General features: G+C 37.9%; 1 protein-coding gene across 2 annotated transcripts; it reads right to left on the bottom strand.

Moving 5' to 3' along the window:
• Window positions 1–476: 476 nt before the first annotated feature.
• Window positions 477–24,914, bottom strand: klhl17 (kelch-like family member 17). Of its 2 annotated transcripts, none has more exons than XM_077219000.1 (12): window positions 24,720–24,914; window positions 18,410–18,671; window positions 14,630–14,751; window positions 12,808–13,029; window positions 7,966–8,082; window positions 7,563–7,776; window positions 7,341–7,485; window positions 6,319–6,486; window positions 5,848–5,936; window positions 4,897–4,970; window positions 4,608–4,789; window positions 477–2,845 (listed from the first exon to the last, which is right to left on the bottom strand). In XM_077219000.1, the coding sequence occupies exons 2-12, from the start codon at window positions 18,621–18,623 to the stop codon at window positions 2,617–2,619; spliced, it is 1,776 nt and encodes a 591-aa protein (XP_077075115.1). In that variant the 5' UTR covers window positions 18,624–18,671; window positions 24,720–24,914; the 3' UTR covers window positions 477–2,616. The 2 variants fall into 2 exon arrangements, with proteins under 2 accessions (XP_077075115.1, XP_077075116.1); XM_077219001.1 differs by lacking the exon at window positions 24,720–24,914 and adding an exon at window positions 23,552–23,720.
• Window positions 24,915–25,076: the final 162 nt, after the last annotated feature.

Raw genomic sequence — 25,076 nt, 5'->3', positions numbered from 1 at the left:
TTCATTGTACAGCGGCTTGGATATTCTGCTATGAATCCGTCTGTTCTTCTTAAGAAAGACTCTTTTTAACTCTTTTGTGCCATTACTTTAAGTATTTCAACATCTATTTTGCACAAATGCTAAATTATAAACCCAGTAACAGTTTTGTCCTCATATTAAAAGGATAAGTTCACCCAAAAATGAAGACTGTCATCATTAGCTCACTCTCATGTTGTTTCAAACAGTATGACTTTTTTCCATCTGTGGAACAAGAAAGATTTTTTTGAGAGTTTCTTTATTTTATTGTCAATGAGCACAACTGTTTGGTTACCAACATTCTTCAAATATCTTTTGTGTTGCGGAGAAGAAAGCACGTCATACAGGTTTGAAACAGGATGTGAGTAAAAGACAGATTTTTGGGTGAACATCCCTTTAAAGTGTCAATCTATTTGTTCAAATGAGATTAAACTCTCGTTCCACCTGAAAACAGCTTTATATCATTTACAGTAGTGTTTTAATTTTATACAGCAGTATATTGCTCCATTTTACATTAGTGCAAAAAATTCATGTTTGTTCTTAAATATAGCAAAACATAACCGGCACAATAACACATTCAACAACATTACAATAAAAAAAAGACAAAAGAAAAGACAGCCAGTTACGTTGACATTGCACAAAGTTTCAGGATATTTGGTTATATACATACTGTAATTCCTTTCTGTGGGCTTGTGGGCCTGTGGTGTAATGTATTGTCAAAGTGCAGGATGCTTCACCTCTACAGAAATGCACACACGCAGCACTCTAATCCCCCTGGACACAAATATATACTGACCTTAAACATGTTTCTCAGAATTAGTCCTTAAAAAAGGAAGTAAAATCCTAACTTCTCAGAAGTTTTGAAATCATATAATACTACGCTACATTTTAAAACCTAAATAAAATGGCAGAGAGCAGAATTTACTTAAAGAATAGTTCACACAAAAATGTTAATCATTTACTCACCCTTATGTCATTCCAAACCGTATGCATTTCTTTCTTCTGTGGGACATAAAAGAAAATATATAGCAGAATGTCCAAGCTGCTTTTTTCCATTTTGTCCAAGCTGCTCTTTTTTCATACGACTGCCCCTTGTTCACATTTACTTTCATTGTACAGACATAACAAAACAAAAAACAGCTTAGACATTCTTCTAAATAGCTCCTTTGTTTGTGTTATACGTAGCAAAGAACGTCATACAGGTTTGGAACAACATTTTGGTGAATACATTTTCAATTTTGGGGAAACTATCCCTTGTTTTGGGGTGATCTGTGCTCTCATCAGTTAAACTAATCACAAAACCCACCGTTCACTCTTCTGCCCATCTGAGGTAAGATGCATTGGTAGTGGCTGAAACCAATGACATCACAGCACAACACATACATAATGTCTAGATCTGATCAAGCTGCCGAAGCTGACAACCCTAAGCAAAATGTAGAAAATGCAGTATACAATGACATGGTTCAATGTTATCAACTAAAGACTTATGACAAAAATATTAATGAATGTGACATACAATAGCCGAGTTACTCACATTGAAGGGCTTGATATTGAAGTGTCAGTATTACCGATTACCCGTTAGTTAATCAGAATTATTCTGAGCACCAATCACCCTATCGAAAAACACGAGAAAGTGCAGCTTTAATGTCACAGCTAGTTTTTAGGTATGGCTATAGTCTTCCTTAGAAAGACATTTCTCCTTGTTTGTGATATAGACGTGTCATATTAGAAGAGTTTGTACCCATGTAGAGCTCAAACTGTCAAAAGCTTGTAATGCATGACTGTAGAAACCAAACCGAACATGTCTGTTGGATAAAACACGAAATAACTGTTCTCCATAACACTCACATTTCATACCAAACACCAGTGCTTCTCTGATATGCAATAAATACGTTAAAACTATATCTCCCCTCTTAAGTCAGAGGTTGTCCTTCAAACATCTCTGAAATAGTGTCATAGGTTTATATTACATTTGATAAATAAATGGGAAAATACATAAAAACATATATTATGTTATCAACATGATCTGAGCAGACTCAGCTGTATGTAGTGTAGAGTCCAGCCCCCGCTTTGTGAGAATTTTCTGCTTCTAAATGTCCATGCGCATCTGTGGTGAGACAGGGCAGCATTGCACATTACTACCACCTAGTGTGGCACAGCAGCACTACATTATTGTGTTCTGCCAAGACGAAATTTCTGTAAACATGCGTGGCAGAACCTGTCAAGAGCTACATTCCTAAAGTTGTTCATACTTTTTTTCTGTTTAATATATTATTTCTTAATATTTCAAAAAAGAATCGTAAACATAAATTAAATATACATTTAGATATACATCATACACAAAGTGACCGCAAAATGGCAGGGCAACATTATTTTGCACTTTCAAGCACTGGGGTTAGGGTGAGAGTTGTGAGAGTGTGGGATTTTTCTTTTCATCCTTTTGTACCCTTGTGATCTGTTGGAATGCTGCAGTATGCCTCCAGGCAGAGGGAGGCCGCTGTTTCCCACGAAACACTCCTCGTCCGGTGCTCAAACCGAGCAGTTGCGCCTCTTTGCCACGCAGGGCAGGCCGCTGGAGCTAAGCCGGGTTTTTACCCTTTGTCAAAGACTTGTGGAGGAGACGGAAAGAGTGGGAGAGGACGGAGGAGGAAAGTTGAGGAGCTCCAGGACAGCGACTCCCACGCTGCTACGGCGCGTGAACATGCATGACGCCGCAACCCACTTGTTGCTACGAGGGTTGTATTTTTCTATGGAATTGAGACTAGAGCTGCCATCATTTCCTCCAACCGCGTATAACCAGCCATCCATGGCGACCAGGTCATGGGTGCTCCTGAAGACAAGAGAAGAAAATGTCCATTAGGAACTTAAAAAATAAAAACTTTTTTGTCATTCCAAACCTGTATGACTTTCTTCAGTAAAACTCAAAAGAAAATATTTTGAATAATGTTTCAGCTGTTTTTTTAATACAATAGCTGTGTTTCCATCCTCTTATTTGTATGCAAATACTGGGAAAACACTGGACGGAAAAGCAAAGATGCGCATGAATTCTAAAAAAAACCTCATGCTAATACATGCTAAAACACATGATTGTGTTTTATTCCCATTTTGCGCATGTTAAATTCGCAATTTTGGATGGAAACATAGCTAATGAAAGTCAATGGAGTCCAAAATAATTTCTTTTGTGATCTGCAGAGGAGAGAGATTCATATAGGATTGGAATAACATGACGATGAGTAAATGAATACAATTTTTTGGGTAAACTATCCCTTTAAAGGCCATCTTTCAATTTAATTGTATAACTTAATTTATACAGAATCTTGTATGAAAATGTCAATTTAAAAAGACATACATAAGAATACATATGTTTTACAACACCCACAGGCAGAAATTAAGAAAAAAGTGTACCTATTCTAAGCTAGGCTAAAAAAAAACGCTCTTTTCCAGAGAACGCGTCATATGACGTAACGACAGGCAAACAAGTAGGCGTTGCTGCCCTGGCTCTCAGTGTGGGTTTACGTAGTCTGAGAGGTGGTAACAGAAAATAGAGTTTGTAGTTATCGTTATAGTTGAGTTGGTTTGAATTGTCACAATGGTGAATTCTTGTGTTTGTTTTGAATGCAACCACTCCAACTTGTCTGGTCATCGGGTCCAAACGGGAGCTTTGCACAGTAAGTCTTATAATACATTACATGTTGCATCGAAATGTAGCTCTGCATGTAATTTCTGCAAATATATTTTTCTTGACGTTATAATGGATTAGTCTTGGCATGACTTTTGCTGACTGTAGCTGTTCTGACTTGAGAAGTTGGCACCATGAAGTCACGCCGTCAGCTTACTCTTGTTACGTTAACCCAATGAATCTCTTTAATAATAGCAATACAAATACGTGTTTTTTTTCTGCGGGACGGGATAAGACACAAAATCAATGCATCTCTATTATTGTGCGGGAATAAATTTGCGGGCGGGAGTGTAACACATACGTTGCGGGAACGGGTGGTAATGGTCAGAAATTCGGCGGGCGGGAAAGGGTGGTAATGGTCAGAAATTCAGCTGGCTTGAAAAACAACAAAGTCGACAGCAATATTGCTAAATATGATTTATTAAAGATACTGCAATGTGATAAACATGGAGACAACGTTAGCCACAATTAGCTATAGCCTGTGGTCACTCAACCAAGACACCTGACAATCCTCCACCGATTCTCCTCATACCACAACTCTATCTCTCTCCTCTGTCCATTTACCCTTCCCTTTAACTCTGCCTGACCCCTCTCTCGCCTAGGTGGCTCATAATTATAAGGCAATGGCCCATCGGGAGAGTTGACATGAACCCCTACTGCAACCTCTTCAATGTCTGACTCCATTACGAAGAGATGAGATTTACCGGCCGTTGCGTCACGTCCGATCAGAGCGTTTTTGACAGCGGAAGTAATTTTACTCACAATTTCTTTAAAAAAACTTTTTTAATGCACATTTATGATTAATTTCTTCACGCAAATCGAGTTCCTACAGTATTTATCTACACGTCTATTCACAGGGATCTTCAACTTGAAAGATGGGCTTTTAACAAATGCTCGAATGCCACTTTCGAACCTGCGGATGTTCATGGGGGCCACTCCCTCCCAGGTGTTGGTTTTTGGATTATACCGTTCCACTGAATTTAGGCAGCTGGTACCGTCATTGCCCCCTGCAACATAAAGCATGCCCTCCAGTACAGCCACCCCTGCACTGCTCCTCCTGCTCAGCATGTTGGCAATGGCAGTCCAGACATTACTCTGAAAAATATAATACCGTCTTTAGTAATTTATTTATCCATGGAGAGAAAACATAAAACACACCCTGGAGGCATTTTCAACATATCAGAGAGAAATGTGTCACATACCTGAGGGTCGTATTTTTCAACTGTGGCTAAGTGTGAGGAGCTGTCATACCCACCGACAGCGTACAAACTGCCATCTAACAGAAGAAATATGTGAAACAGGTTAATGTTTGCAATTTAGAGCAAACACAGAGGACATTAACCCTTTCAACAGGCAAAGATATAGGTAAAGCTTGCAGCTGTACTGTCACTCCTACTAGCCATTTTGGCAGGTTGAATTTCATATAAAATATATACTTTTTTTACAATTGTAGTTTTTTTTTAAAAAGGCATTTGAAATAATAAACTAAGTGCAATGTAGTGTTGTCAAAAATATAGATTTTTCGATACATATATCGATACTGAAATATCTGAAACAATTCCAATGCTCATTTCCCACAGAATACACTGTACCAGCTGTGCTTTCTCACGCTCTCATCTCTCTGACAGCGAGTTGACACACAAATCCGCCTCCCCTCACTCACTCGTTTCATTTGCTTCAGATGAATATTGTTGGTGTTACAGAGCTTGAATTTCGGCGTGGGATTGTGCATCATTTTACTCATTCCCAAAGTGTGCGCACATAAAACCGACTCTCCGTATTAAATTGAGTTTGTTTTCTCTACTTACTGCGCTTAAACAGTCAAATACACATAAAATAATTCTCATAAGTATTCTCGTAAACACAGTCAGTTATGTTTTAAGTGAACATAAAGAATTGAGAACGAAAACGTATGTGTAAGAGTATAATGGATCCGTGTGCCAGGTCTTAAAGTGACAGCAGCCTAATATACCTGCTGGCAAATTATGAGATAATATAAAAAATATCTATATGGCAGTTTTTCCCCATGGTATTGTTGTCAAAATTGTGGCCAATGAAAATGCTGAGTGGCTAGTAACTTTGGAAAACCACTAGCCACAGTGGCTGGTGAGCAAAAAAGTTAAAGTCAAGCCCTGAGCATTATATATTTTTACCTAATGTGGCCACTCTAACATATCTCCTTCTGGTGCTCATGGCAGCAATGGAGGTCCAGGTACTGGTCAGAGGATCATACCTCTCCGAACTAAAGACAAAATCAAAGAGAGAGAGCGAGAGAGAGAGAGAGAGAGAGAGAGAGAGAGAGAGAGAGAGAGAGAGAGAGAGAGAGAGAGAGAGAGAGAGAGAGAGAGAGCATGACTTGACAATTAAGTGATAAAAAAGAGAGACATTTTCCTTGCATATCGTCATCTTATTTCCAATCAAAATATCATTAATACATTTATATTTAAGAAAAATTTGTTTTAAATAAAAATGTTTTGTAATATTACTTTTTAAATATTATAGATAATTTCACATACATTTCTAGAGCTTTAACTGATCTTAGATTAATAATCAATGCTGTTTTATATGTTTCTTTATTATTATTCTATTTAGGCTTTTCACATTTATTTGACTGAATAGCATACCTGTTGAGACAGGAAGCACCATCATATCCTCCTGCTGCATACAACAACCCATGCAGGACCGCCACACCTAAACAGCTCCTCCTTGTTCCCATGGACACTTCAGGTTGCCACACATTTGTAACTGGGTCATACGACTCTACAGTAGCCAAATCAGAGGTGCCATCATACCTGTTTTGAGAAAAGACAGAGAGGAACAATAGATCTTTCATGCATCTTTGTATAAATTGAATCTTTATCATGCAAGTAAAGACAAGACCGTCATCATTCATAGAATTTCATTAGTCAACACCTGACACATTTCCTAACTAACCTTAAGTAACTTCTTGATTGCCTCAGTAGGGAAATCTGAAGGAAATAACATAGCTTTCTGCACATTCTGTTCCCTTTGTAATGTAATAAATCAAATATGTGCTTTTTTTCTTTATTTTCAGATGCATTACATTTATATGTGTCTTTGGTTGTAGTCACATCTTGCTGTTTTTTCAGTATCTCGCATCATGGACGCCGTATTTTTAATATGCTGCATCGAGTTTAAGACTGTTAACTAGTTTATTGGCTAGTTAAAAAAAAACTAGTTTCTATGGAAAGCCATTTTCGCCATATAAGAAAAAAATGTGCTTTGGTAAATCATCATGTATGAAAAAAATGTATTTTGTCATAAAGGTTATATGAGATAAACGTTGAAAATTATGACAAAATGTCAGTTATGACAAAAATAAAAAGTAATTATGAAAAGTCAAAATTACAAGAAAAGATATTAAGATATAATTATATAAAATAAAAATTATGACATAAAATTCAAAATTAAGATAAAATGTCAATGGGCTTCCCTAGGTTTCCAATTATTCCAGGGGTTTAAAATTATTCAATTTTTATTCTAAAGCAACGCACACTGATGCCACTTAACTCTGAATTTTCAAAAGGTGCACAAAACACAAGGGTCTCTGTCACTTAAGATTGGTGTTATAAAAGCAAAAAGCAGTTGATTCTCTGAAAAAGATGAGCCTTTACGATCTGCATACCCGCCCACAGCATAGAGCCTGTTTCCGATAGCAGCCACTCCGACTCGTGCCCGCCGTGTTGACATAGACGCAACCATGTGCCAGCGGTCAGTCCTGGTGTCATAGGCCTCACAGTCTCCATGAATAGCAAAAAGACTGCCCCCACCTGAAAGACACACATTTAAATCAATCCAACAACATACAGACATGTGCATGTGTGTTTTTACATGCTGGTTTACAGACCTACGGCGAAGAGGACCGGACTGGCTCCCTCACATCGACGCGGTCGGGTGCGGCTGTTACTGAGCACGCCCCTCTGCTCGGGCATCAGGTGATACTTCAGTGCCTCGATCAGCAGATCTTTGCACTCGGAGTGGTGTCGTACCAGCAGCTCGGTATCCACATTACTCATCAGGAAGTCTCGCGTCAGCAGGGGCAGACGCACACACTTCATCAGCTGAACAGAGAAATGGACGAAGAGTGAGAGGGAAGACGTGTGTGTGTGTAAAAAGGATCAGAGAATACAAGGGAGGGAATAGAGAAACAAGTATCGAGTTGCAGAGACATAATCCTTTATTAAGCACTAATGCTGTGATTTACTGTGATGTTACTAAAAGCGCAGTTTGAGAGGAGGAATCACACCCACCCGGGGGACATGTTGCCTCCGCCCATCAATGTCATGCTTGACCCAGCTCAGCACAGCTCTGTACACCTCCTCCTCTGATGGGACATTCAGGTTATCACTGGAGATCAGATCCAGCACCTGCAGAAATCACAAGAAATGGTTCATAACTGATCTTAAAACTAATGGATTATGGTTCTAGTCAGACTAATGTCTTTAACATTTTGAAAGACAAATTTGAAAGGTAATATGAAAATAAAATATTGATTTAATAATTTAATTGAATTTTACTTGATAATAATATACATTCCAATTATGTTCCAAAGTTCTTCACATCATTAGTTGTGTTTTGGCAAATTTTTTGGTGACCCAAAAATAGTATACAAATCCATTTAACACATCTTACCTTGTTTAAATCCATTCAGCAGTTTTTCTTTTTCAAATCAGCATTAAACAAATTAAAAAAGTATAGCTATAATTGTCTTACTTTCAAAACATTGGTTTGTTTGCTGACTTCATGTTAACATGTCAACTTCTGGGTCAACCAATAATGCTCAGTGAGTTTCAGATTGAACAATGGCAGAAGGGGAGGTAGGAGTGGAAAAACTGATAACTGTTTGGGAAAACATTTCATTTGCTGCTGTTAGTGATGAAGAAACTGCAAAAATTACTTCATAATTATTATTATTTTTGTAATATGGATTTAAGAGACTTCAGCCAATGCCTGAGACCAGCTCATGGACATGGACAGAGGTTTTAAGGATTACAACCCAAATGACCAGCATCACAGCTGCTAAGGACAAATGTAATACCATCATCTAATCTACACACTCAGAAGCATTACAACAGCCTTTGCAGAATTCCTGTCACAGATTGTTTGTTTATTTGGGGCAAAGGGCACAGTTAACATGACTACAAGGTCTTGTGGGTTAAATATGGGGCCAGTGGAAGCCTCTAGCCTGCAACAGCTGTTAAGAGTGCTAGAGAGAATCACAGACAGAGAGGGAACAGAAGTCTATGTCATCAGCAAGCCCTAATGGTCCTCTGTAATCAGTGTCTGAACAGCAGGGGGATTTCATGGAATCATGTAACTTTTCAAAACACAGGGACACTAATACAAGCAGCACACTGATTATTCAAATGAATGCTCTTCTGTGAAGAGAGCGGATTAGAGCTGATGAAATTAGTGTTGTATGAGAGCAGGGGCTGCTTTCTGCTGATTAGCTGTCTCAGCTTCTCATTGACGTGCAGTTGTCACCACATATTCAAGCTGGATGATTGACAGTGTATTGAAGTGCTGATGCAGGGAGCACTTATATCAGTGTCACTGCGGTGTAATGCATGCTGACATTTTTGCTTTGGTGAGTCGAAGAAGAGTTCAAAGTTTGGCTGATTGGAATGGTCCAGTTAGCTGTAACTATATCATCTAGGGCCAAAAAAAAAACAGCTCTCACAATTCACAGCCATTCAAACGTTCCTGAGTATTCTGACAGAATACATTTTCCCAAGCAATATATAAAATACAGATATTGCAAATATATTTTTGGGGAAATATAAAAATGTATAAAATATATATTAAGTACACTACACTACCATTCAAACGTTTCAGGTTGGTAGGATTTTTTTTTTTTTTTGAAAGAAGACTGGCAAATGCTTGCCAATGATTTAATTTGTCAAAATACAGTAAAAACAGCAATATTACAAAATATTATTACAATTTAAAACAAGTTTTCTATTTTAGTATGTTTTAAAATGTTAAAGGGTCATTCCACCGGTGGAGAAATGAATATGTATTGAAAGTGTGTCATATATGTAGTAGAATAGTATCATACATTTCTAATTTGGGACCTTCTCGGCCAATAAAAGGCAGAAAAATGACTTTTTAGTGCTTGTGGATTGTAGACAACAATCCCCATAGTGCATTGCAATGCTCAGCTCCGCAGACCACTCCCACTACAGTAGCTAGCTTAACTGCAAGATATTTGTGCAATGAACCTGCCACGTTAGCGTGTTAACAAAATGAAAATAAACTTACTCTACAGAAAGACGACCATTTTACCCTGTAGGCTTTGGCTGACGTTGCCAGTTGACCTTAGGTATTCTAAAGTAGGTCTCCAGGACGCCGCTATCCATATAGGGTGCGAAACTCGGGTGAGCAACAACACACACGTCCGTGTCATCCTCCGATTCCGTAGCACCGCTGGAATTCTCGGCAGCAGACAGACTCTTGTTCTGTGTCCATTAGCGCACAGTGAGAGCACAGGCACCACCAATCAGCCCCAGCTCGAACCATTGCGGGCTCCCAGTCCGCGGCAGGCAGATCGTCTGCATCGGTTGTTGTGGCAGCAGCTTCAGCCGCCTCCGGTTCCTCCATAGCCCTCAGCTGCTCGTCGCTATACTGTGGCTCATAAAGGTAGCCACGAACATCCGTTTCTACCATAACTTCGTCAAAATCCAGATCATCCATAATGCATCCGCCTGTGTATTCAGTACCTTCGTCCATATTTTCAAAAAGTTTCTGCCGGTGAAATCAAACGCACTGGCACTGATCTGATAGGTCTGTTAGCGCATTAGGTCCAACCCCCTATGGGCGGGTTTGAAAGGGTGGGAACTAGTGCTTGTAGTCTTCACAGAAATCCCCCCCTTTTACACTTCCTCCTACAATGACATAAAAATGACGATTTTTGCGTCATTGTAGGAGGAAGTGAAAAAGGTAAATAGAGGATTTCTCTCGTCTCAGGGGAAAATGAAAGAGTGTTGCATGACCATTCAATAGTATGACTGGATTTCTAACAATGGAAATCTTAATGCAAATGGGTGGAGTGACCCTTTAAGCATTCCTGTGATGGAAAAGTAGAATTTTCAGCACCCACTACTGTCAACAGATGTTTCAACAGAAATCATTTAGTATGCTGACTGATGCAAGACAATTTTCTTATTATCATTAATGTTTCATAACAGCTGTGCTGCTTATTAAATGCAACGTTCAAAAGAACAGCATGTATTTGAAACAGAAATATTTTTCTAACATTATAAATATCCTTTTTTTCACTTTTGATCAATTGAATGCATCTTTGCTGAATTAAATAAATTTAATTTCTTTAAACTGTCTTTTTCGAAACCTTTCATGTAGTGTGTAATACAGCTGTGTGTTAATGTAAAAGGTCTGCAAAGTTTTGAAGATCAAAGTGCAAGACAAATAAAGTTATTGTCTCCTAAATTTAAGAATCGATTCAAAACTGCCGAAACGAGTCGTCAGCAATTCCAGTCTCACTTCTTGTTACATACCTTTGTAACAATGCATAATGCCAGCCTATGGTCTAAATTGTCTGCCCGCGAATAATGTCTACTTTGACCCAAGTCTACTTTCTTCCAGCTGAGGCCTGGAAGAGTTTGGTTCGTGTTGTCAAAAGGATGAGAACTCACGCTGGCAATTATATGGAAAAACCTACTCTGTATATGAGGTGCTGAGGAACCCTCCGGAGCCGAAATTCTGATATGGTTATGGGCATTTTGTTTCCGACACGCACTGTAAGCGGTAGACCAATCAAAATAGACTGGGCCATCTGACCAATCAGTGCAGAGTAGGCTTTCGGAAAAAAAGGGGGTTTAGAGAGACCGAGTCTTCAAACAAAATCTTTCCAGACTCTTTGAGAAATAAGGTTATGGGCAATGTATTTTTTGACATTGGATTCAAACCTATTGTAGGAGACCTTCAAAACAAAATAAAAATAGAAACCTTTAAATTAGCATAATAGGGGCACTTTAGTAGTATATTATATTTGTTATATATAAAGTATATAAAGTATATATATATATATATATATATATATATATATATATATACACACACACACAATTTTTAAAAAAAAAATATATTTTTAGAGGAATTTTAAAAACATACATTGACATAATGTCTCCCTGCTTGCTTCCTTTCACACAGTGTAAGATAGTTGCTGGTCGCATGGCTTTTACAGCTTTGATGATCAAAACTTCAGTTCCCCTAATGCCTATGAGCAAAGATGTCAGCATTTGAACCACACACTTCTGAGAAACTCTGTGTCAGCTGAAAAACTGCCATTGAGATTAAAGGGAATGCTAATGGACAGCTTTCTCCAGACCTTGGGAGAGTTTTTCTGTGAGTAGGATGAGGGGGCGTATTAAAAGCCAGGATGTGACCAGCATTCCTGCAGCGAAGGTCGAAATAGAGCAGTAATTATAGTCAAAAGAATCAAGACTTCCCAGACGACAGAGAGGAGGAGAGGCCGGATCAAGTGAGGAGATTGTGTTTTTAAAACGCTCAACGCCAATGTGAGAGGAAGTGGTGTCGGTGACAAATATATATAATTAGACATCCGTGGCCAAAACCATTTTTCCCTCAAGGATTGCTATGGCTCAACTCCCCAGCACTCCCCATGCATCATTTAACGGGTACACTTTACACCCTTCTTTTTACATCCTGAATAAATCTATTCTTAAAACCCCTCTTGCATCAGAGTTTCTTACAGTTTGAATTTTTTATGACCCTGGGCGATTCAATCTGTTCCTCACACAAAGCTATCATATGTACTTGTATGGTGTCATTTTGGTGCTTAACAACTCCAGTCCACATTCACATTTTTGTTTTACCTATAAAATAGAATTTTGTTTCACAGAAGAAAGAAGAGAGAAATGTTGCTGTGGCAACTAACTGAAATGAATACACTTAAGTACTAAAGCATTAAACTACTACAAATAAAATAAATGATCATTAATGACAAAATACTAAAATAACGCTGAAAATGATGAAGAATTTTTTGGGTATTCTATATTCTTTAACTATCTAACTAGTATTCTACTACATTAACTACAAAGCAGATCACTCACCTGTTTGAGAGGTAGCAGCATAAACTCCTCAGTCTTCGAGACCTCTACGAAGTGCTGCAGGACGTACTTATGGGCTGACTTGAGAAGGTCGCTGCAGGAGTGAGTGTCTGCAAAGCCACGGATGCCCAGGCAGTTTGAGGGGTCCAGCTGGCTGAGGAGGAATTTACAGCAGGCATCTCTCACTCCGTTGAGCTGCAGGAGACTAGCTGCTGGCAACAAGGTCTGCTCGAGTAAAGCAGAAGAAGTAAGAATTAAGAAGTAGTCATTTTCAGAAATTAATCTTTAACATCATCTTATAGTGGGATCACATTTACTGGATTTTGCTCTTACATTTTATTTCTTCCCCATTTCAACAGCAATCCGAACAATAACAAGTTTCGCATGAGGCCAAAAAAGTCCCTCAAACAGATCTCATTCATGTTCAAGTTTGTAACAATAACCAAGAGAAAGCTGCTTGGTTTGAAAGTGCATTTGCAAAGATGCAAATTGTAAGTTTGCACAAACCATCTGAACACAGCACCTTGTTAAAGGTGCCATGTGTAAGAATTGAGTTAAAAATATCCAAAAAATGAGCTAGACGCATCAAAAGAATGAGAAGAAATAAGGGCGAAGATGTCATTAAAAAAATGACAAGTTATAGAGCTGCAGAGATATCAACCTGAATTAGCATGCTAAATTACTAGCCACGGCCCGACAGGTGTCATAATAACAGTTTCGGCCATGGGAGGCGGTATGCGGGCAACACCAGCCAAGCTGCAATACACGAATAACTCGCCCGACTTGTGGGCGTACTTGAACCTGATGTGTTTGATAGTTACCTCTACCCACAGATCCGATCCGGTTTTAACCTGTTATCTGCCAGAGCCTGTCTCTACCAAGCTGATGATAAAATGTAACATTAGCTAATTATATTATGTTTATTAAATTTCCTGAGGTAAATCTGACATATTTGTTCTCCAGCTATGTTATTGACCTCTGCACGCTGATTAAAAAAATGATTGGTCGATATTATCTATGAGGAATACATTTTGGTAAGTTGTAGCCTACTGTATCTTTCAACAGTGTTCGTGTTTTTTTACTATTAGCTAGTAGAGATGATCGGTTCACGTGCGCTAGGGATCTGTCGTGTAACATTTACAAGCGTCAAAACGGTATTTATTGTTTGAATTGCGTAATATAATTGACAGAATCTGATAACTAACCTGCTCTGTCTAGTCTGTCGGCCTCCGTGTCCTCTTTGCTTTGCGATTTTTCTGTGCGTGACAAAATTGATGTGTGGGGTGACTGAGAGCGTGTGAAAAGTGTCAATTGTGTGTGTCTCACGGTGAATTCATTAGAGTTGGCAGCTCTGAATGGCGCTAGCTTGGTCAACATCAGCGAATGCTGTCTGTCAAATTAATGTAATTCAAACTAACAATAAAAATGTAATATGAACAAAACAAATATGAACATATTCACTGGTAAAGGTGAAGGGAAGTAGCTTGAAGATGTCATATTTAAAAATCACTTGACATCAACCAACGTTCCTCTGGAGTCAAAACGTCCTCTATTAGGAGTTGGCTCGGCTTCGGCTATGGGTCGTTGTGAAGGTAGTGGCGGAGCATAGAGACTATGCCGTTTCTCGTTTGTTACTCTAGAGTACAACAACTCACTTTCTCTATACTCCCCCCATCTGATATGGAATGTGGAGTATGAATTGATTTTTTGGCGGACATGACACAAGGCACCTTTAAGCACCTCACAGAGCAAACTAGATTACATCCTGGTAATTGTGAGCATGAAAATACAGTATGCTCTTCAAAAGATACTAAAGTCGACGTACCTGCACATTTCCTTCTCCTACTACGATTTCTGCAGTGTAAGCGTACTGCACCAGCTGCTCCAGAGCCTGAGGGTCAATGTCATGCAGGGTCACGTGGGTCTGACGGCTCTCTGACATCTCATCTGCACAGTCACAACACACACAGCTGTGCAATTGAAGCTTTTGAAGAACACTGGTAGATTTAGGCAGTTTCCCAGGGGTTTGACGATACTGATGTCCCGTTCACACATACAGCGAGCTCTGGTGGTTGTACTGTTTGTCGAAGTGGATGTTCCCATTAGAACGTTATTGGTGCTGATCCCCTGCTAATAGCTTTTGAAAATCTGATCAGAAATGGGATGATCATCTGCACTGAGTTCACAGAGTATCTGTGCTGTTGGATGCTAGCAGAAGTTCCTACTTGACTGCTATATTTAACTGTATCAGACAGTGGTTCACTGTCTGTACTATATTTGCATGAAATCTGCATAAAATTTGCAGAACTCTGTTTGATTTTGTTGCATTGTCAATGCTCAGTGACATTCATGAAACCGGAAATCACTTTATGAATAAATGACCCTTGAGACTAGTGTTGTTAGTCTCAGCTAAAACTATTAAAAATAGTTCTCGTTAATTAAAATAAAGTTGAAATAATATAAAATAAATATTAGTTATTTTAAAAGAAATTAAATTAAAAAAATATAAATATATAAAAATAAAAGCAAACTCAAAATAATAATAAATACTATAATAGTATTTATACTAAATATAATGGACTATATAATTATATAAATATAATTTTTATATAAATATAAAAAAATATATATATAAAAAATTTATAATACTGCTTGAGACGCATGACAACACTAAACAGTTAAATTAACATTCCACACAAAAATGAACTGCTGGATCATTTAAATAAAATGTTCTAACTTTGTAGACAAATTTCTAACTGTTTGCATAATGTCATTTTATAAAAGGAAAGAGAATATCTTCTTTTGTGTTTTTACATCTATATAATCGTAATCACTTTTTTCTATTCGGATATTATTTGTCATCATACTATCAGCAGAAATACAGGCCTGGTTTCACAAACAGGGCTTACATTAAGCCATGATTAGGCCTTCGTTCAATTAGGACATTTAAGTAGCTTTTATAAACGTGCCTTAGAAAAAACATTAATGCTGTGCATCTTGAAACAAAACAATGGCACTGACATATTTAAAGATAAAACAGCTCAAACATGCATTTTAGTCTGGGACTAGCTTAAGCCTTGTCTGTGAAACCGGAGGTTCAAGAACATATGAAAAATAATTTTGTTAGAAATTAGAATTACCTAAAGAGAAATGCAGCACACTCGGTGTTCGTACAAATTAGTCCAGACTTAAGAAGATTATTTGTTGTAAGTTAAGCAAGTTTTGATATGTATAATGGAGTTTATATTCATTGCATTGTAAGTAGATCTGGTGTATGGTAAGTTCAGAATAGTCATGGCTCTGAAGAGCCCACATTGTCCTGACTCGTACCATCACACTCTAGTCTGAGCTGCAGCGGGACTGTTGAGCAATAGGAAAAACCAGGCACCTGCTGATCTGAGACCAAGACAGGGAAGAGAATAAAGCATGGAAAAACATTAGGAGATGACAAAAGGCAGGAAGGAAGGAAGGAAAGAAAGGCTTGAAACAGAAGCGGAGGTAATGTACATAGGAAACAAACACTAGACTGTACACAATACATGTTCACCTTAAAGACCATGTGAAGTCAAAATTGTTTTTTCACCTTTTAGTTCATGTGTTAGCTTTGGAACTATCTATGATAGCTTACTCCTCATTTCACAAAAACAAAAAAACACTTAAATAATCACAGATATTAAACTTGTAAAATTAAATTGCATTACCTACGGATGTGCACAAGTACTTGAGTACTCGATCATGAAAACGATGATCGCCATGACTTTAAAAAATATATTTATTTATTTTCTGATTGGTTATTGTGGCATTTTGTGCGGTACCTGAGGTCTGATTGGTTAGTGTTAGGACAACAAGCTGTCCAGACCAGAGAAATAAAGTAAAACTGTGGATTTTAAAGTGCGCAGTGATGCCTAAATCACTTTGTATCATGACAATACAGTTAGGCACAAGATTGCAGCACCAATCTACCATATACATAATATTATAATTTGAACACTATTATAATAGAATGTTGTCAATTATTTGTGCTTCAGTAGTTCTCTGTGTTTCACTGTTGGTACAGGAAGAGCGCATCCACAACAGGAGTTGCACATTCAGACAAGCACGGTCAAGTTCACGTGCAGATGTAGGTCGTAATATTAATCTTATTGGTAGCCTAAATATATAATTAATCTCATATAGGATGAGTTTGGTTCAGTTGGTTGAGTTTATTAACCCGCAAGCAAAGCGCTTTAGTTTACCAGTGTTCATAAACTCTTCAGCATCAATTCAAACAGCAATGCCCAACATTATTGTCTATGATTGGGTTATTTGAGACAGTCATATTCCTTTTGGATGTTTCTATTTCAGAAACATTGAGGATGTTATTAATAATCCAGCAGTGTTATTTTTTCTAGTCATATTTCTTTCAACAGTAGGCATATGTAATTAAAATATTGTTTCTCGACATTGCTTCGAAAACATGCAGGGATGTCTGAAATTACTTGACAGCATGTGAAAATACAGTTAGGAGGAAGCTGTGCAGCACCTTAACATTATAATGAGAACACTATAGAATGTTGTGAACTCTTTGTGCTTTAGTAGCCCATTTTTCAGCACATTGTTACGAGGAAGAGAGTATCCACAACGGGAGTAACACTTTCAGCCTAGCACGTAACTTAGTTCAAGTTCACTTGCATTTACGTCTTTTTGTGCAGATACAAGTTGTAATGTTACAGCTATGTTGTGTATCTAGGATTTCTGATTTATCTCATGTAGGATGTGTTATTTAAAACGGGCTTCAGTTTACTGGTGCTCATTCACTCTTAAGCTTCAATCCATGCAGCTATTCCTTTTAGATGTTTCTTTTTTTCGGAAACATTGGTGCATTATTGATAATCTAGCAGTATTATTTTTCTAATTGTATTTTTATAGAAATATTTTCATGTGATAATTTTATTTGTCAACATTTATTTTTGTAACAGTGTTTTAATTAAAAAAAAATCATTATCACCATGACGGACAAGCCCCACCCCCGAATACTTGATTACTTGTTTTTGAGACCTATCAGTACTCGAAATGAAATCCCTAACATTACTAGGCAAACAAAAAGTTCTCTTTGAGACTAGAGGTGTTGCGATATACCGGTATTGACGATAACAGTCATCTTAAAAATGTTTTATATTGTTATCATGTTAATTGGAGGTGTCGCGATATACGGTATTGACGAGAACCGTGATATTTAAAAAAATGACATTGGTATTGTGTTAATTAGGGGTGTCTGAATATACCGGTAATGGCGATAATGGTATTATTTCAAATGAATATGACATGTATGATAATATGGCATGTAAATAATCCAGCGCCAGTATCTGGTTGAACCCCCCAAAGTACAGTAGGTGGCGGTATTGCACCTCGTTGCCAAAACTTACAAAAACTTATGGATTATCGTATGTTTACTTCAAATATCTTTAGAGAGCATTATTTTTTATATTTTTACCCCAAATAGGGCGATATGAGCATTATGGAGTGCGGAAAAAAAAAAAACATCTGATACCATGACAACTCAATTTAGGACATATTGGCCAGAACCATTTTAATTTCTAAAAACGAAATGTAGAATAAGACCTACTTGTAAACATGGCGTGGAAGTATGGACTGCAGGAGGCCAGCACCACCTTGTGTGCCTTGATCTCCTTGTTGGCCACATGGAGCACAATGTCGCAGAGCAGGCCGCGCTGCCGCATGCGGTTCATGGACACGAAGGAGTCGTGGTAGTGGCGTTTGGAGTTGTGTGAGATGCTGTGGCCATCCCGATTCAGCAGCTGCATACCCCCCTCCATCATGCCGGTGCTCTCCAAGGCCTGCTGGAGCCTGGGCCTCACTCTAGGACACTACAGGAAGAGAGAAACACACCATATGATGTCAAAAATTGGGTTTTGTGGCTTTTAGTTGATGTCAAAATACCATTTAACAGATATATACTCTTCAAATCTACACTCTTCAGCAAAAAGCCCAAAAGTATTGATGACTCATTCTGCACTACAGATTTTTGTCCAATCAAATGCTGTCTAAAACGAGAATGCCCCTCCCCCTAATAGAGTGCAACAATGCCGACCCACTTTTTCAATGGTCTTGGTTCTAGAAGTATTTTTTCCAGTAATTTTTACCATAAGATTTTTTTAAGTCTTTGTTAAAGAGATATGAGCCGTAAACCAAACCAATCAACAAACATTTAATTTGAAGATAAAAGTATTTAAAAATCTGACAAAGGTACAAGAATGTACTTAACTTCAATTAGGGAAAGAACTACAATCTCATGAAGGATTGTGAATGATATACAATTGTGGTCAGAATTAGAACTTTTGAGTAAAGTTCTGAAGTATATTCCCATTAATATTTATGGGCTATTTTTTTAGCACACCAGGGTGACTAGGAACATGAAATTGTCTAGCTATGACTTCTTGTTTCACAGGAGTTTAAATATGAGGAAACACAAAGGCCAAATTCCCTTAATCATCCTTCACAATGAGTAAAAACCAAAGAATATAGTTCTGATTTGCAGCAAAAGATTGTTGAGCTTCACAAAATAGAAAGGGGCTGTAAGATAATAGCTAAAGAATAAAAAAATCCCATTTCTACCATCAGGGCAAGAAGTTTCAATCAACGAAAGATGTTACGGATCTGCCTGGAAGAGGACGTGTCTCTACATTGCTTTAAGTTTGAGTGGCCAAAGACTCTCCAAGGATCACATATGGAGAACTGCAGATATTCGTTGAGTATTAGGATCAGAAATCCTAAATAATAAAAATTAAAAACATCAAACAGCACCTACATCACCACATGTTATTTGGGAGGGTTCCAAGAAAAGTCCTCCTTGCTCATCCAAAAACAAACTCCAGCATATTTTAGTTTAGTTTATTTGCACAAATATAAAACATATAGGCCTACAATAAAAAAAAGAAAATACAATCCAAATACTGTGCTGGGAGAGGCAGAAAATCCAAACGGTCTTATTTAAAGCCTCCACCTAAACAACAAAGAAAAACAGAAATTATGAAATTAAAGAAAGAGCTAAATTACAATAACAAATATATAAATGTATGACTGAATCAAGTTAATTACAACATAATAATAATAATAATATACAACCAAAAACAAATCATATAGGGTACATAAAAAAACATAAAAAAAGAGAAAACAGTTACAAGACAGCAATAAAATCCTTTATACATATTTTTTAACATATTTACATAACTTTTTTTTATATATCTTTTATAACTTATTAAAGAAGTTTATTTAATACCCCTAAATCTTATTGAGAATTGACCTCTACAAGTGAGAAATTTAAGAAGATGAAAATCTGAAGATTGACGAGTTTTCAGAAACAAGTATTCAGTTATCAGACACGACTGGAACTTCAAAAAGGACCGGCTTCTATGGTCAGATCAGATTAAACTGAAAAAAGAGTTTTTTGGTAGCAAATGCACAAGATGGGTTTGGTGCAAACAGGGATAAAAAGTATTCCATTCCATGGAGGTCCTGGACATCAACAAGAAGATACATGACATCATGGATTCTAGCAAATACTAACAGATAAGAAATCAAAACCTGACGGCCTCTCCTAGAAATCTTATAATGGGCCGTGGTTGGATCTTCCATCGGGACAACGATCCAAAACAAACATCAAAAACATCAAAAATGTTTCACTGAGCACAAAATGAAGCTTCTGCCATGACCATCAGTTGCTGACCTGAACCCTATAGAAGGTCATTGTGCTGAACTAAGGAGAAGAAGCACCAACATGGAGCTGGGAATCTGAAGGATCTGGAGAGATTGTGTATGGAGGAATGGTCTCTGATCTCTTGTCAGTTGTTCTCCAAACTCATCAAGCATTATAGGAGAAGACTCACAGCAGTTATCTTGGCAAAAGGAGGTTACAAAAAGTATTTAAATAAAGGGTGCCAATAATTGTGGCCAACATGTTTTGGAGAAAAACATTTATTTCATAATGTGATTTTCCCCGCACTTTCATTTATTTACTTCAGTGAAAGGTTAGATTTTTACAATTTTTTTGGATGAAAGATTTTTTTACAGCCATATTTGATCACATTTACCAGGGGTGCCAATAATTCCGACCACAACTGTAATCAAATAAAAATAAATCGATAAATATAAAACAATTGTGGTAAATAGACCATAGGCTATGATGAAGTTTATTTCCTATTTAAATAGGAAATAAGTGAAGACAAGAAATAAAACATGATCATGAGGGTCTTTAAAGGTTTAGTTCACCCAAAAATGAAAATTATGTCATTAATGACTCACCCTCATGTCGTTCCAAGCCCGTAAGACCTCCGCTCATCTTCGGAACACAGTTTAAGATATTTTAGATTCAGTCCGAGAGCTTTTTGTCCCTCCATTGAAAATATATGTGCTGTATACTGTCCTTGTCCAGAAAGGCAATAAAGATATCATCAAAGTAGTCCATGTGACTTCAGTGGGTTAGTTAGAATTTTTTGAAGCATCGAAAATACATTTTGTTCCAAAAATAACAAAAATGACGACTTTATTCAGCATTGTATTCTCTTCCGGTTCTGTTGTCAATCCGCGTTCATGAGTCCGCTGACGTAAGACGAGCTGACGTGTTATCTGGTGCGCCCGAGCTTCGTTTACAGTCTGAGGAAGACGCACGCTGTAAACAAAACAATCTTTGCACACATGTCTAAGGATTTCGACACAGGGGAAGACTTGCATTTTTTTTTAACCAGACATATTTATTTGAACCCGAATACACGGACGCACCAGATACACGTCAGCAGCGTCTTACGTCAGCAGCGTCACTGGCCTTGTGAACGCGGATTGACAACAGAACCGGAAGAGAATACAATGCTGAATAAAGTCATCGTTTTTGTTATTTTTGGAACAAAATGTATTTTCGATGCTTCAAAAATTTTTAACTAACCCACTGAGGTCATGTGGACTACTTTGATGATGTCTTTATTTCCTTTCTGGACAAGGACAGTATACAGCACATATATTTTCAATGGAGGGACAGAAAACTCTCAGACTAAATCTAAAATATCTTAAACTGTGTTCCGAAGATGAACGGAGGTCTTACGGGCTTGGAACGACATGAGGGTAAGTCATTAATGACATAATTTTCCTTTTTGGGTGAACTAAACCTTTAAGAACTCTCATTCAAGCAAATGCTGATTGATAATTAATAATTAATGTAATGTTTAACGCTTGACATCTGTGCATTACCTCTAACAATCTTTGAGTTATTTGCCGGGCTGTAAATACATTTTAATTTGTGCCTTCTTGGTTCACATTTCCTTTCCATACAGCATAATGGTTGCTTCAAGGCATTTTGAACAACGGGTACAGAATCATAATGGGAGAAACGAGGCAGACCGAAGCGCTCAAGCCTTAAATATCATGAGAATTATCCCTTCACGTTACAAATTCCTACTCATTTTATAGCTACATATGGTTTGCTCCTCAATACTCAGTGGCCTTTTCTCACTGGCCTGAGGCCTCAAAAGCTATTTAAATTTGGTCTCTTGCACACATAAAGACTCAAACTCGCTGCATAAATAAACCGGCTGGTTGATTTTATTAATGAAACTGTGTTCCAGATGAAAGAACAAATGGTATAAAACGGTTGAACCAGGACATGTCGTGAGGAGTTGGCCAGCCAGCTGCACACATTCAATTCTCCAAAAGCATCACTATAGAAACCACTGTGCTGTGCCCACGGTAACATGTGCTGGTATCTGTCATACACTTCACTTTGAGTGGGAAGATTGGATGGAGCAGTGGGAGACAATTTAAAGGAGGATGATAAATAGCAATCCAGTTGACGGCACCTCTTCTATTAGATGTTGAGGTCTGTATAGTGTTTTAAATCAAATAAACTAAAGCCTTAAGCAATGGGATGTTTTGTTGTTTTCCGAACAATACGGCTCTAACTCTAAAGCATTACTCATGTTACTCCAAATAACAGACGACAGGTGAAAGAGCATGAAAAAAAGAGTCATAGGCTCAGTATTACAGCCAGTGTGGCTGCCCACAAAATGGCTATGGGGTTTCAGATGTAAATCCTTTAGTTATACACAGCAAACCATGCGGTCTGAAACCTGAGGTCACTAACTGTTTAAAAATGCAGAATAGATGAAACTGTTGACAATAGTTATTTGTAGTATGCTAGGCACTCAGGAGATCAGAGTTCCTGTAGATGCCTGCCTCTGTGTGGCCCCTCATAACAAATTGAGAAACTCCAGCATTACTGCTTAAGAAAAGTTGTATTATGATGTTTTTTCAGGCAATGACTTCTTCAAAAACTTAATTAGTGCTGAACTCAGCGGTGTGTATTATTTCCAGAACTCATTCAACTGAACACATCTCCCTTGTACTATCTGGTTAAATACAGTATTGCCTAAGGTTTTGCTGCTTACCCATAAGGCACTCAATAATTTCACCCCTTCATATTTGTCCAGTTTCTTCTCACATACACTCCAACTCGTACTCTTAGATGGCAGAAATGTGAGGACCGGATTATTCAGTATACAAATATAATTTTTCCTTTTGCATACTAGAAAGGCTGATTTAGAGTTATACAGCTAAAGACAATCCCTACAAACATCCCCAGTATCATTAAATCTGACTCAGCACACCGTGTCCCATCCAGACAGAGCATCTCACCCCTCCTCCTCTGATCCATTCAAGTCATCCAGCAAGAATAACACTGAGTATATATAACCAGCACTACCTGAACGGATTGATGTCGCCCTTTCCTTTTGTTTCGCTTGTCTGCTTTATGGAGAATGTTTTGGATTGAATCCTAGAGTGCAACGGCTGAGCATCATCACAGTCCATATGAAAAATGCATAAAGCCTCAGTTTGGGAGCTTGTGTGTTGTTGACGTAAATGAAAGCCGCATGAGTGCTGGTCGCTGACGTCACATTTTAAGGTCGCGCCGGATGTTTGCTTTACAATTTGTTTAGTTCTTAATCGAGGCTCCGATTAAACGGCTTATATCAAAACAACATCAACAACAAGTAATCGTCGAGCAATTTGATAACGCTGCATCTACACTGTTTAAAAGCTACACCAAAATTCTCAAATCACACCTCCTTAATATCAGTTCGCAAGTGATGCAAAGTCCGACTCCTTCCCGCGAATCGGTTCCTTCGAACAGTTCGTTACAAAACATTTCAGCAATTATTTTACGCCATGAAGTAATTACGTTCCCACGTGTTCCCTGTGCTTCCAACTCAAATGCTATTATCAGTTCAAACATCGGTTATTACGAATCCAATATGTCCTAAAGAGAGGATTCCCAGTGAAACGATACAGTAGGATTCAAATAATTCATTCATTGAAAATCAATTCATTGAAAAGATCCGATTTAAACGACCGATTCGTTCAAGAATTGGAAATAGAAAAGCTCATTGTAGATGTTTGAGAAATAATTTTCTGCTGGCCATGTACATACAATAACAACAAATGAAACCATACAACAGAAGAATATGTTGCCTTATTTAACAGAATTCGCTTGGTTGCTGATCTCTTTTTGCCTTTGTTCAGATATGGGATTTTACAGTACAGGCAGTAACAGTTAGCACTGACCGCTAAAAGACGAAAAACATCATTCAGCCCTCATAAAATATTTCAAACGTTTTAAACAAAAGCATCAGCTACAAAGAAATCCTCAATGCACACACTTTAACCTGGATTAATTGACAAATGTCCTTCTGAACAAAGAGCACATCAATGCGATAAAGCTATTTCATAACACTGCAGCTCTGGAACGGTGCATGCGTTTGCACATCCTGTATTTTTTTATAAGCTAAAAATGAAGTAAGAAGTAAATAAATCTTGCTTTTATTGTCAGATGAGTTGCAATTCTGTCTGGATGAGATCGAAGCTAAGCTCACCTGCCGTCGTCTGTGTCTGATTGACAAGACTCGTTTCTTTCTGTGTAGCTCTCTCTCCAGTTTTGCCCGTGTATTATGATTAATTTGGATGCATGTGGTGATTTATTTAGCTGTGCGTGCGTGGTGAGTTGACATGCTACATCACATGTCGCTTCAAAACAGACGTCTGTCTCAGCTCTGATCTGCATTACCAATAAAATAATATTGTGTTGAACATGTCACGCCCACCACAAATTTGACTGTGCTTTGTTCACTGTGCTCACGGTCCCTAATTGGGGTTTGTGCAATTGTGCTTTGCCTGACAGCCACTGTGGTTGGAGACATGTCTCGGTGGATTTCAGATTTGTGGTTATTTTA

The sequence above is a fragment of the Siphateles boraxobius genome, unplaced genomic scaffold (genome assembly GCF_051911475.1).
Source record: "Siphateles boraxobius isolate OS27281-9 unplaced genomic scaffold, OSU_SipBor_1 77, whole genome shotgun sequence".
Lineage (NCBI taxonomy): Eukaryota > Metazoa > Chordata > Actinopteri > Cypriniformes > Leuciscidae > Siphateles > Siphateles boraxobius.
Note: the sequence above shows the minus strand (reverse complement) of the source record. Positions and strands in the feature narration are given on the sequence as shown.

What these genes read in the sequence shown, in the direction of transcription:
- klhl17 (XM_077219000.1), bottom strand. Translation starts at nt 18,623, where the DNA reads ATGATGGAGGGGGGTATGCAGCTGCTGAATCGGGATGGCCACAGCATC. An exon ending in CTTCCACGCCATGTTTACAA is followed by an intron (nt 14,752 to 18,409) that starts GTAGGTCTTATT and finishes GTGACTGTGCAG; the next exon opens with ATGAGATGTCAGAGAGCCGT. An exon ending in TCCGGTCCTCTTCGCCGTAG is followed by an intron (nt 7,486 to 7,562) that starts GTCTGTAAACCA and finishes TGTGTCTTTCAG; the next exon opens with GTGGGGGCAGTCTTTTTGCT.